Source organism: Micromesistius poutassou (assembly GCF_964030765.1).
Source record: "Micromesistius poutassou genome assembly, chromosome: 9".
Taxonomy (NCBI): Eukaryota; Metazoa; Chordata; class Actinopteri; order Gadiformes; family Gadidae; genus Micromesistius; species Micromesistius poutassou.
In genome coordinates this window covers 5,604,976-5,616,601 of record NC_140279.1, presented here as the reverse complement: position 1 = coordinate 5,616,601, position 11,626 = coordinate 5,604,976, and the positions used below count along the sequence as shown (strand labels likewise).

At 45.9% G+C, this 11,626-nt stretch overlaps 1 protein-coding gene across 1 annotated transcript; it reads right to left on the bottom strand.

The window, feature by feature from the left end:
• Nucleotides 1–8,206: 8,206 nt before the first annotated feature.
• LOC311352798 (Krueppel-like factor 4) lies at nt 8,207–11,417 on the bottom strand. Its single transcript, XM_084472606.1, has 3 exons — nt 11,022–11,417; nt 9,693–10,794; nt 8,207–9,307 (listed from the first exon to the last, which is right to left on the bottom strand). The coding sequence occupies exons 1-3, from the start codon at nt 11,091–11,093 to the stop codon at nt 9,132–9,134; spliced, it is 1,350 nt and encodes a 449-aa protein (XP_084328732.1). The 5' UTR covers nt 11,094–11,417; the 3' UTR covers nt 8,207–9,131.
• Between the last annotated feature and the right edge of the window lie 209 nt (nt 11,418–11,626).

Sequence of the window (11,626 nt, the reverse complement as noted above, 5' to 3'; positions counted from 1 at the left end):
GATTTTTTGATATGTATTATTTTTGTACAATTTATTTAAGCATGACTGTAATGCTTCGGCTGCTGCCCCTTGTTTATCATATGTTTTATGTGCTTTTATTTCATTCTGTCCCAGAAAAACTTAACAATTCACGAGTGGAAACTCCACTCAACACAACAGTGGTTCCCAAATCATTTGAAATCGCTACCTTTACCTGTTTACCTGTTTGCTACTGATCATTTTGGGGATATTATACTTTGTTAGTCTATTACTGCAAGGCTTGTTCAAAGGTGTCACTGTCACTATTTTAGAATGAAGATGTTGAGTTTCCACTAATAAGCAGGCAGATAGATAGATGATTACTAATGGGGAGGGGGGCTGAAGCTAAATGCATTTCTGTTCTCACATTTGGCCTGCCCTTCTCATGTACGTGAAATAACTCAAGCTGTCTTTATTTAAAGATGCATACAATGTGTATACAATCTGTATAGTGTACCATGTCTGTTATACCTATGTCATGTCTGATACCCTATAGGAGGTAAGATTACAAAGAAAACAAATTAAACAAAAAACATTTGAGGGATTTACTCCCAATGAGATACAATTCAGTTTATTTTGAATAATAATCCTCCCCCACGTGGTCTGTAGTATTTACTAGAATAAACATTTCAGTTAAATGAAAGGAAATGCACTGTTTTTTTCTCATTTACTTCCAAACCGATAACATCTGTGAAGCCTGCCACGGCGGAGCATCCATTGTATACCCGAAACAGCATTTTTTAAGACAGTGGTAATGGTTTATTTTACCTCCAGAGTAGATCCTCCTTCATATGTAAGAATTTCAAGTTCTGTCCGTATTTAAATGAGGGTAGTACCAGATACACACTCATTTTGCATCCTTCATCCTTTTTGAAGACTAAAACCGCTGCTGTTGTGAAGCAAAATAAGCACCAAAAAAAATCTTTGTCTTTCCCTTTTTTCAGAATATTTGTTCTTTCTTTTTGACTGAAGCTCACGAAAAAGCCTACAAGTAAGCGGAGAGCTAAATGATGTGGCTTAAAATTGAGCCAATGTGCCGCTTTGAGGCGACTGTAATGTGATTAAAGGATACACATGTCTCGACTTGACATGAAGGCCAAGGCATGTTAGGCCTACTGAGACAATGGATCGGGGGGGGTGGTGTGGGGGGGGGGGGGGGGGATACTTGAGGAGTCCTAAACGGTACAGTAAAACCATCGGAGAAAGAAAAAAGGCTCCTGTGATTACAAGCACGTTCCATCAAGTGTGTGTGGCAGAACGAGTGAAGGAGATGATGTTGATCTCGCAGCGGGCGAGCTGCATGCAAACACGAGACTGCATAAGACAGCTGCAAGTAATATTAGTAAGTAGACTGCTTTTTTTTCCCCTTTTCTTTTTTCATACTGAGTTACAGTCTTGTCAGGCTTTCTACCCCATGTAGAGAAGGCATGCAGGCTCTGTCAGGGCCAAGGAATCCGCACATAAAGGATGGATAGGGGATATGTTAATTGACAAAGGCCTTTAGAAATCGGAATTCTGTGCCAGAAAAGGCATAACTACCACAAACGCGCGTGCCTCTAGCCCGTCGCGATGTGCGCAACACTGGGCAGAATTTCAAGGACACAGCTGGTTGATTTGGGGGGTGGGGGAGGTGTGTGGCGGGGGGGGTGGAAATGGATGCTGCGCAGCGATACAGTGCAGTCGTTTACTGGACACATTAGCTGGAAACCCAAGCAATTCGCTGCGTTAGCGAATGCTAACTGTCTCCGTATGGAATAACAGGAAATTCCTAGGTAGGTTTGTGTTTACTCTATGGTAATGGAGAGGAGGAAATGAAAAGGCTATTGGCTTTTAACTAGGAATGTGGGTCAGGGAGAATTGGAAGATAAACTCAAGTTTGGCCTCACCAATACGATATCTGCTTACCTTAGCCCCTCCCCAACTTCTATGGAAGGTATTTATTTTCTACCAATCTCTTCATGTTTTGTATTTGTATCTGTATGTTATCTAAATTCCATTTTAGGAGAGGATGAATGGGGAAATTGCACCTATATGCTTTATCAAGTCACTTTGATAATATTTCACTATCCATCCATTACGTTTAAAGGATACATGGGGACAGGTCCAGGTCTGGCACACGACCTTCTCCATTTTGTTATCATTATGTGACCCAATCACATGTCCCGGCCTATGTTTTCAAATGGAAAATACTGGGCCCCCGGCCCCACCTCCTCCACACAGGGAGAACTTGTGGAAATAATGAAATATCAGCACTGCCTCCCGACTCCCATATACACCACACCTTAACACCAGACTTGAACAAACGATGAGCGAAAGCTTCTTTGTGACTATTTGAGTGGCCTTGAGCTCCTCAAGGACAAAGTGCACTGTTGCAGTTGTGTTTATCCAAAGAGTAATTGTTAATTGGCATGAATGTGCCCAGCTAATTGAATGTGGAGAGCGTTGCGAGGACGTTTGGGGTTAGTTTCTTTATGCAGTCGACTCATTGAGTGCCTCAGGCTCACTCCCACTGCATATTTCCTCCATCACTATGTCAACTTCAATCATTTGGAGGAGAAGGGCTTTGAGTATATTGTTCTAATATCTTCATGAACGTTGCACTTACATCATTATTGGGCATACAGTAAAACATATACTCTTTGTTTCTTAAACATGGTAAATATTGATTATTGGCCGTATTCCTTAATCAACCCTAATTTACTGCTGGAAAAAATAAAAACATTAAATCAAATATATTTGTATAGTTTTATTTCATGACATGATCACATGAGCAAATAACACAATTGATGTTACAGAATATGAGATATATGCAAATACAGCCCCAAATGGATTCAATATCATCTGTTTAGACAGAAGCCAAAATATCCAATACGTGCCAGATGTATTGATTTGATTTGCATGGTGTGTGTATATCCACCCTCAGGCAGTACAGAAAACCTGTCTTCACTCAGTCCATTGTTCGGTCTATTCGCTCCATTCACATTGTACTAACTACTCTGAACACAAACATATTATATTTCCTCATGAAATCTAAAATGACATACGAGACACACACACACACACACACACACACATACTCAAACAGTTGCACACAAGCCAACCCTCGGACTGCCCCCCTGTCTTGCCTTTTGGTTCAGTGAGACATTAGCTTGCTGTGTGGGCGTGTGCCGTGCACTTGCATAGACAGACACACACACACAAAACTTACTGACGGGCAATGCTAAACAACCAGGACAACAACTCTGTTAGCAATTCTAGACTGAATAACCTGAATAACACATCATTGGTCAGCTAAAGACAAATCAATTATTCTTTAGATGGAAAGAATAATGTGTCATATATATGTGTATGTTTTCAAATGTGTAAATGCAAAATTAATGTTCACAGCGCTGTAGTTAAGATTTAAGTTCTCTAAATTGATTTAATTTGTAAGTGCCATAGCTATCCATCGGTCATTAGTGAGTGAAATCCTCTGAGAATATCTGTTTGATTCACTGTACGCACACTCCTATACACAGACTTCATGGAGACCAATCTTCATCCACCTGCAATTGTGTCCTGATGTGCTTAAACCATCCACTCACCACAGTAATATAAACCACTTTTTTTCTGGCTTGGCTTCCTTGTCTTTCTCTATCCTGCAATGTTTCTTTACTTGACCCTAGTGCTTTGTCTCTCTCACTTTATCTTCCTCGCTATTTTCTCTACATCTTTAAAATAGTGAATCTTTCGCTCTTTGTCTCTCTCTATCTCTTTGTGTGTGTCTCTCTCCGTTGCTCTCTCTCTCTCTTTTTCTCTTTCTCTCTGTCTCTCTCTCTCTGTGTCTCTCACTCTCTGGCTCGAAGACTATGATGAAGAAATGTAAAACCTCTGCAGCAGAGCTAGAGAAGGGGGAGATATGTGAGACTCTGGTCTGAATCCAATAAATCCACATATCGCTTGCGGTATTTGTCAGCAAAGTTAAACACATTGTGTGGAGTTAGATAGCTGGTTATGTAGTTAGCATTGGTTATGGAGATATTCTACAGAAGAAAAACTAATGTGTGCGAGTGGATGAGGGTTTGAGAAGGGGATTTTGATGGGTGTATTTCTATAGTGGCCGGTCGACACGGTATTGATTTGAAACCTTTTAACAGTTAACTTCTGCTGGTCAAGTCTTTTTTCCCCAATCACGCGCTTGCAGATCCCCGCCTCCAGCTGCATGATTGGCCGAAAAACATATGAAGCGAAAGAAAGTGAAACGCCCCATTCACCCAGATCTGACCTCATCTGCGTAATGCATAGTAGTCTCTTCATACAGCATAATACATGTACAGTATGCACACAGACTTTTCAGGTTACATGTAGCACTTGAAACATTTATGGCGACTAAGAAGGAGCAACATTTATTTTTCAAACACAGCTTTTTCTTGGCTTGATGAAAAAGTTGTTCCGAGCAAGCCGGCAGAATAACAAGAGGATAAGTGTTTGTTGAAATGTGATGATCCTGTAATTTGTGAACATCGGATTGTGTTTTCATCTTTGTTTTTAGAAACAATAGATGCATGATTGTCTTGTAAATAGCTGTACATTTTAAAGGATTTTCATTCCCACCACCACCACCACTACTTTAATCTGGGATTCTCTCACATGTTCTATGAAGAATGTTGTTTTGAAAGATCCTTTCCCTGAAGGAGGATAATTCTTGGGTAGGAAAGGGATCGTAACAGACAACTTTAGGGCTGTGTTGCAACGATTGACCGGGAGGTGAAATAAGTAGTCTGGATGGATGGGGGAGTTCCTGCACTGTTCCTGTAAAACAGCAAACGTCTGTTTACTCTCTCTCTCTCTCTCTCTCTCTCTCTCTCTCTCTCTCTCTCTCTCTCTCTCTCTCACCGTCTCCTGCTCTATCTTTTCTCCTGCTCTCTCTTCTCTCTGTCTCCCCGTCGGCCTGTGTGTGTGTGTGTGTGTGTGTCTGTGTGTCTGTGTGTCAAAAAGAAAGCGAGACATTGCTAGTTGGGAATGTAAAAAAACAAACACTTCCATACTTCTGTCAGTGAACCCATAATACCTCGTGGACTTTGGAGAGAAAGTGCAGAACAACATACTTCCCACACACCACATCTCGTAGATGCGATGGCCATCGAGTCTCAAGCTCTCTGTGTTACGGCTCCAAAGTGAAATCGTCCGTGCATTAACTTCAAACACACGACCTCCCCCCCACGACCCCGATTGAACATGACGGCACGTGTGGGGTGCGCAACGTGGGTCACCTGTGATCAGGGAACCAAAATAAAGACCTCTTGGCTCCTTTCCTTTTATTTTTGTTCCTGTGGTCCAGTAGGATCTCTTTGTAAAACAGCAGGTATTCCTGCCCCCTGGGCTCTATAAACACTGAACGTGATGTTTATCTGGAGAGAGCTCACTTTATAGGCCTGGCCTGGCCAACAGGCCTCGCGCTCAAATGGCTTTGCACACATTGATAAAGAGTTTAACTTTGCTGAGCTGCTCTTTGGGTTTTTGTGGGTGTGTGTGTGTGTGTGTGTGTGTGCGTGTGTACGTCTGCATGTGTACGTCTGCATGTGCGCGCGTGTGTGTGTACGTGCACGTGTGTGCCTTGTGAGAATCCATGTACTCACCTTGGACCTGTCAGGACCGTGCCCACTAAAAATACACCAGAAAAGTGAAATGAAAACGTGGGTGTTCTGCTTGAGGAGGCAGGCTAATGATAGCATCGCCACCGGGTTCCCCTTTTCTCTTCAGCCGGCAGGGAGCCTGTAGCTCTGAAGAGACCACCGACTGTACAGAACTTAGCGTTGTACTGTTGACCCTGTGATAACCTACATATGACTAATCAAACTGAAACTGAACCATAAAACCAACCACAGAGACACCGCTGACTAGCCTCTTGATGGGGGCTACCACAGGGATTTTAGCTTATCGTTTTCTATTGCCTTTCTTTACCCACGGATGTTCATATTTCACTGTTTGAACTGTCATTAGTGTCTATCTCTTTTTTTCAAACGATAACAGGTGCGAACTGACTTGAGTGAGGCGTATTATAACCCTTGATGTACAAGGAGTCAACTTCAAGAACATCCCAGAATCCACACAGTTTTGCCATCAAATCGCCTATTCATCCCAGGTAAAACTTGCCCTAACTGGTCCCAGGGCTGCGCAGAGTGGGGCCCTTAAACACAGAGCCTACAAAAGCGGACCCTCCAAATTTGTCCTAACTCCAGGAGCAGGGAATCAATCTGGACTTTGGTATTCACTGTACCAACACAAAAATAGAAAAAGATTTTCTTTGATTGCAGCATTGTCTTCATTTTGATTAAACTTTATCCTATTATTTTACCCTTCATTTGGGAAAGCAGAGGACTTTACTATGCCATTTTCTTTTTAAGAAACCTAAACCCCCGCCCCTAACTCTGTCTCATGTGCTCAAGTAAAGAAGAAGGCACTTTTAATTGGACATCTACTTGTTATTCTTATTTTTATAATGTGTAAAGGAAACCAGGGCCGTACTGTATTCATTCAGAATGGACAACAAATGTTTAGCAATGTTTAACAATTCCTTATTGTGGCGGGTGACATTCAGGCCAGATGGTAAACACTTAAACTAATCACATTGGTTGAAATTGGCGTTAACGTAGCTACAATCTGCTAAATCAGTATAACAACGACGTTTAACAAGCGTGTGTTCAGTAATGTGAAGTAGTATTTCATTCAGTGACATCTCGTTCAGTAGTTCACAGACATCTCAAAATGAGTATCTCATCCAAAAGCTTTGCAAGCAGACTCATTACCTCTGACAGACCTTTGTCTAGACCACATTGAGTTGGTGGCAACATAGACCATGGGGGGGGGGGGGGTAACCAGGTAACCAGGACCAGTTGGGACCCTTTATTGATATAGATAGAGAAAGACTGCAGCTATTTAATGAAGAGGATGTTGTGAGCTGCAGGTTTCTGAAGACCGGTCATTGCACAGGTCTCTGCGCACTTCAGGAACTTTCAATAGTGCGGCGAAAAGGTGGACGAGAGACACACCTCGAAACACAAGTTTGCTCTGTGTCACCCAAGGTGGTATAGCTCAAAGTACATGTATGTTGGTGGGTAGGTGTGGCCTCACCGCCTTCCCCACCCTGTTTCAATGCTTGTCTCTTTACTGTCTCTCATATTCACCTCCCCCCCACCATCTTTCTGTCTCCGTATGGCATCCAAGTCATTGCAACAAATCACAGAGTAGCACCAACCTGGCAAACACCCACTTGTCTTCCAGGTTCGTTTATGTTATTATGAAGAGTGTTTATTGCTGTACGCAGACAGAATCCTCCTGTTCTCTTTTCAAATGTCTCTTTCTTCTCCACTGCTGCTTCTTTTCCTTCCATCCTCCTGTTTCTCTCTCTCTCTCTCTCTCTCTCTCTCTCTCTCTCTCTCTCTCTCTTTCCTCATACTGTGGGTACGTGGATACCGACGCAATTCCTTCCTCTGACTGCAGCGTCGCAACGGAGGGGCAGCGCATCCCGCGGTGGCCGGCGTTCCGATTCATAACCCCTCCAGACTAAACTCTCTCTCCTCTCTTTCCTCCCCTCTGGTGAACTTCCCTTTTTCCTTGTCTTCTGTTTGTCATCCTGGCCCCCCTCCCTCTCTTGCCCCCTCGTGTCCTCCCCCCGACTCCCCAGCCACCCACCCACCCACCCAGCCCTCCTCCCCTCCGCTCCTTTGCGGTGTTGCGCCCCTATGCCCAGACTGCAGCCCTAGCTCTATCTATATCTGGCCCTCTCCCTGTAATTATGTCAATGTAATGCTTGTATTTATAGCCCGCCACCACAGCCTGCTGGCACACGCGCCGCCACAGCTGCAAGGAATTGGCTCTTCCTGCCGTTCCTTCGGAGGGGGGGGGGTGGCCTGGCGACACAGGGCCAGATGAAAGACGGCATGCGTCCGGGAGAGATGCTTTGTGTGGTGTGCCCGGGACAGATGAGCTCGCCATCTGTAGCGTATAGCTTTATCTTTCATTGGATATCATGGGTATACGGTAGCTAGCCCACAGCCACAGGTTTAATTACTAGTGGAGCTCGACAAGTGTGCCAAATGTGCGTGTGCGTGCGTGTGCACATGTGTGCACGTCCTACCTTTCTTTGGTATAACCCCCCTCTCCCCCCGGCCCTCCCTTCCCAATACACACACTCTGCAGACAAGAATGATGTTGTTCTTCAATTAGTTTAATATGTACATTAAAATAAACTATTTACATTTTATATATATATATATGTAAATATATATATATATATATTAAAAAAGGGAACTATTCACAAGGCACAGTACACTTATCGAAGACAAAACAAACATGTCTTAATGCCACGGGCTAGGCGTGCAGCCCGTTGACTATCACGTCAGGGTTGAGATGGCTTGCGCTGCAGAGTTCCTGGTTCCTACGGTAGGACCCTGACTGTATCTCCAACACTATTCCAGAACACTCGCACAATCAACATTCAGTTCAAGCCTCCACACAGGGAAGGGCCGAAGAGGCAGTTTTAGTAAAAAAAAACATTGTCTTAAAGCTTATTTCATGTGCTCTTTACAAATTACAAAATATAACACATAATTAGTATAAAAAACAAATTCTTCTGATTGTCTCTAGCCAGTGCAGAATATGGCACTTTGTAAGGTGTGTGTGTTATATGTTATCAAAGGGTGAAAATGCATAATGGCTTATTGCTTTCGGTTGAGGTCAACGCTCTTCAATAGATTGTCTGCTTCCAGTTGTTTCAGTGCTGAGTGTTTGAAAGGTCCTGCCTGATGTGCTGTCGACTGGAACACACAGTATGGCTTTACAGTAGTACCAGCTACAAATCTGTCTCAAATGTTTTGTCCAAACAGAATGAAACTGTTTCTGTCATGACTGGATTTTGCATGTTGTTGTTGTTTTTTTTACGTTTTTTTTTCTTTGGTAGTCAAAGTTGTCTCACAATTGCAAAACATAACCAAAGCAATTAAATAAACACAGATATTACAACAGAGTCTCCTCTCTTGAGATGCTTTGGTGAAGCGTTTCGTCGTTACAATAGTCTTTCGTTTTTTTCGTCAGGTTTTATTTCTTCGGACTCGGGTCTTGTGTGAGCATCCTCACATGTGTCGCTTCATGTGCAGAGCCAGGTGGTCGGAGCGGGAGAACGCCCGCTCGCACAGGTGACACTGGAACGGACGGTGGCCCGTGTGCTTGCGGAAGTGGCGCGTGAGTTCGTCGGAGCGGGCGAACTTCCAGCCGCAGCCCTCCCAACTGCAGTGGTATGGCTTCTCACCTACAGAGACACACGAGAGAGAGGGGAAACAACGGTGAGCTTGGACTCAGATCGGGGGGAGGACATTATGATTTGATCGGCAGACTGTATAGGCGGGTGTAAGTGGCTAGAACCCAGTCCAAAGATACAGGGTTTGATGTGCAAAAGCTACCTGTGGCGGGCATCCTTTAAGGTGCCCGACACCTAGTTAGTGTAAACGACTATGTGTTGAAAATCAAATACTGAATTCTACAAAATACTAAATATAGTATATAGTCCTGTCATTGTGAAACAAGAAAGTGTCCGGCATAACTGAAGTTCAGCATCTAAGTACGTCTATTTGGCTGTGACTTGGTTCATTTTAAAACAAAACACAAACACAATTCTGACTCTTATTCAAACATACCGGTGTGCGTTCTGTGATGCGCCTTGAGATGCGAACTTTTGGTGTACGTCTTTCCACACCCGGCGTACGTGCAGGTGTGCGTCGCGGTCCGTTTCCTCGGCCACGATCTGCGGCCCCTCTTCGGCTTGGGGTCCAACATCTCCAGCGGGGAGGACGGCGGGGTGAGCAGCACCCGTTGGCTGCCTGGCCCCTGCTGCTGCTGCTGCTGCATGCCTAGGGCAGCATCCTCGCCGTGGTACATGCCGGGGAACTGGTGGTGGTGGTGGGGGTGGGCGTGGGGGTGGTGGTGGGGGTGGGGGTGAGGGAACGGTAGCTGCATGCCCGGGTATCCCCCTGTGGGCGTGCGGTGGTGAGGGTGGAAGCCCTGCGGGTAGGCGAGAGACGTCGAGCGGCACATCTGCTGCTGGTGGCCCTCGGAGCTCATCAGGTCCTCCGGGCTGAGGGGCGGGGTCATGCTGCCCACCGCGGCCTGCGGGGAACTCGCCGAGCGCGGCTGCGTCTCGAAGGACATCATGCACGACACGCTGCCTTCGTGCTTGATTTTGCTGCAGTTCTGGGGCACCATGGCCAAGACGGGTCCGTACGACGGTGAGGAGGACGACGAGGCGTCCAGCGGGGAGGCGGGCTCCACTTTGATGCCCAGCGGTTCCGCGAACAATAAGTCCTGAGTGCCACTGTGGAAGGGCGACGTGGAGACCAGGAAGCGACCCTGGGTTGCGTTGGAGGGGCTCCCGCTCCCGCAGAAGCCGGGGTCCACCACGTCCGAGTGAAGGAGCTCGGCCATCAGGCTGTTGTTGTTGTAAGGAGGCGGGGGGCTGCTCATCTCGGGCTGCACAGAGGCGTAGTTGGGCGGCTGCTGCTGGTGGTGGTGGTGGTGCTGGTGGTTGTGGTGGTGGTGGTACATGGAGGTGGCGCAGGGGTCCTCCTGGTGTCGGAAAGACTCGTCTACCCCGTGGGCCGAGGATGAGCCAATGTCAGAGGCGACTGTGTTGGCCAGGATGAACTCCAGGTCCAGGAACTCCAGGTCCTCCACGTCTTTGCCTCCGAGGCACTCGCTGTCCATCATGACGGGGGCGAGGTTGCTCAGCTCCACCTTGAACCTCTGGACGCGCGGAGGAGAGAACAGGGGTGAGTGTCAGCAGCGGTACCAAGTCGACAGTCATGCTGTAACACCAAAGTCTGCCTCTGCCATGCAGTCAAGCCAGCTACGCTGCATTTAAACGTTTTTTTTCACTTATATTTGACCTGCATTAGGCCTGCAACTCAACGCGTAAAGTGCCATGCGCAACGCGTAAAGGCAAAATAGAGACGAAAGATAAATGTACTTACATCTTCCCAGCTTTTTTCCTTGTGGTTTGCAAACGTAGAGATCGACGGTAACATGGTCCCGCTTGAGGCCATGGCACGTGTTGTTAACGGCACCCCAAAATAAAGTATATATTCCTAAGAATTAAATTCTTAATATCAAAGAAGAAAGTCAACAAAAGCTCCCCGAAGATCCTCCTTCGCAGAAGCTGTAAGAAGAGTCGTTTCTTCTGCCGTCAAATGCAACAAAAAAATAAAGTTCTGCTCCAAAGTCATGTGCAACTCTTGGTTTGTAGCGGGGTTAGAATAACTCATATAAATACTGTGGAGCGGATCGTTCCTCTCGTCTCGTCTCCTAAGCGGAGCTCCGTTTCCCTCTCTGCGTGCAGACAGAGCGAGGCTGTGTGTGTGAGCGGTGTGTGTGAGCAGGCGCAGCTGAGTTATGTCTCCGCTCCGCTCAGCCTGGCTTCTTAAACCGTTTCACGGTGACCACGCCCCCCCCCCTCCTCCTCTCTGAAACCTGTCCAACAAGTGGTCGAGTGAAGAGAGAGAGAGAGCGAGAGAGAGAGCGAGCGATACAGAGGGAGAGAGAGAGAGAGACACACACACACACACACACACACACACAC

What these genes read in the sequence shown, in the direction of transcription:
- LOC311352798 (XM_084472606.1), bottom strand. Translation starts at nt 11,093, where the DNA reads ATGGCCTCAAGCGGGACCATGTTACCGTCGATCTCTACGTTTGCAAAC. An exon ending in AGGAAAAAAGCTGGGAAGAT is followed by an intron (nt 10,795 to 11,021) that starts GTAAGTACATTT and finishes CCGCGCGTCCAG; the next exon opens with AGGTTCAAGGTGGAGCTGAG. An exon ending in GCATCACAGAACGCACACCG is followed by an intron (nt 9,308 to 9,692) that starts GTATGTTTGAAT and finishes GTGTCTCTGTAG; the next exon opens with GTGAGAAGCCATACCACTGC.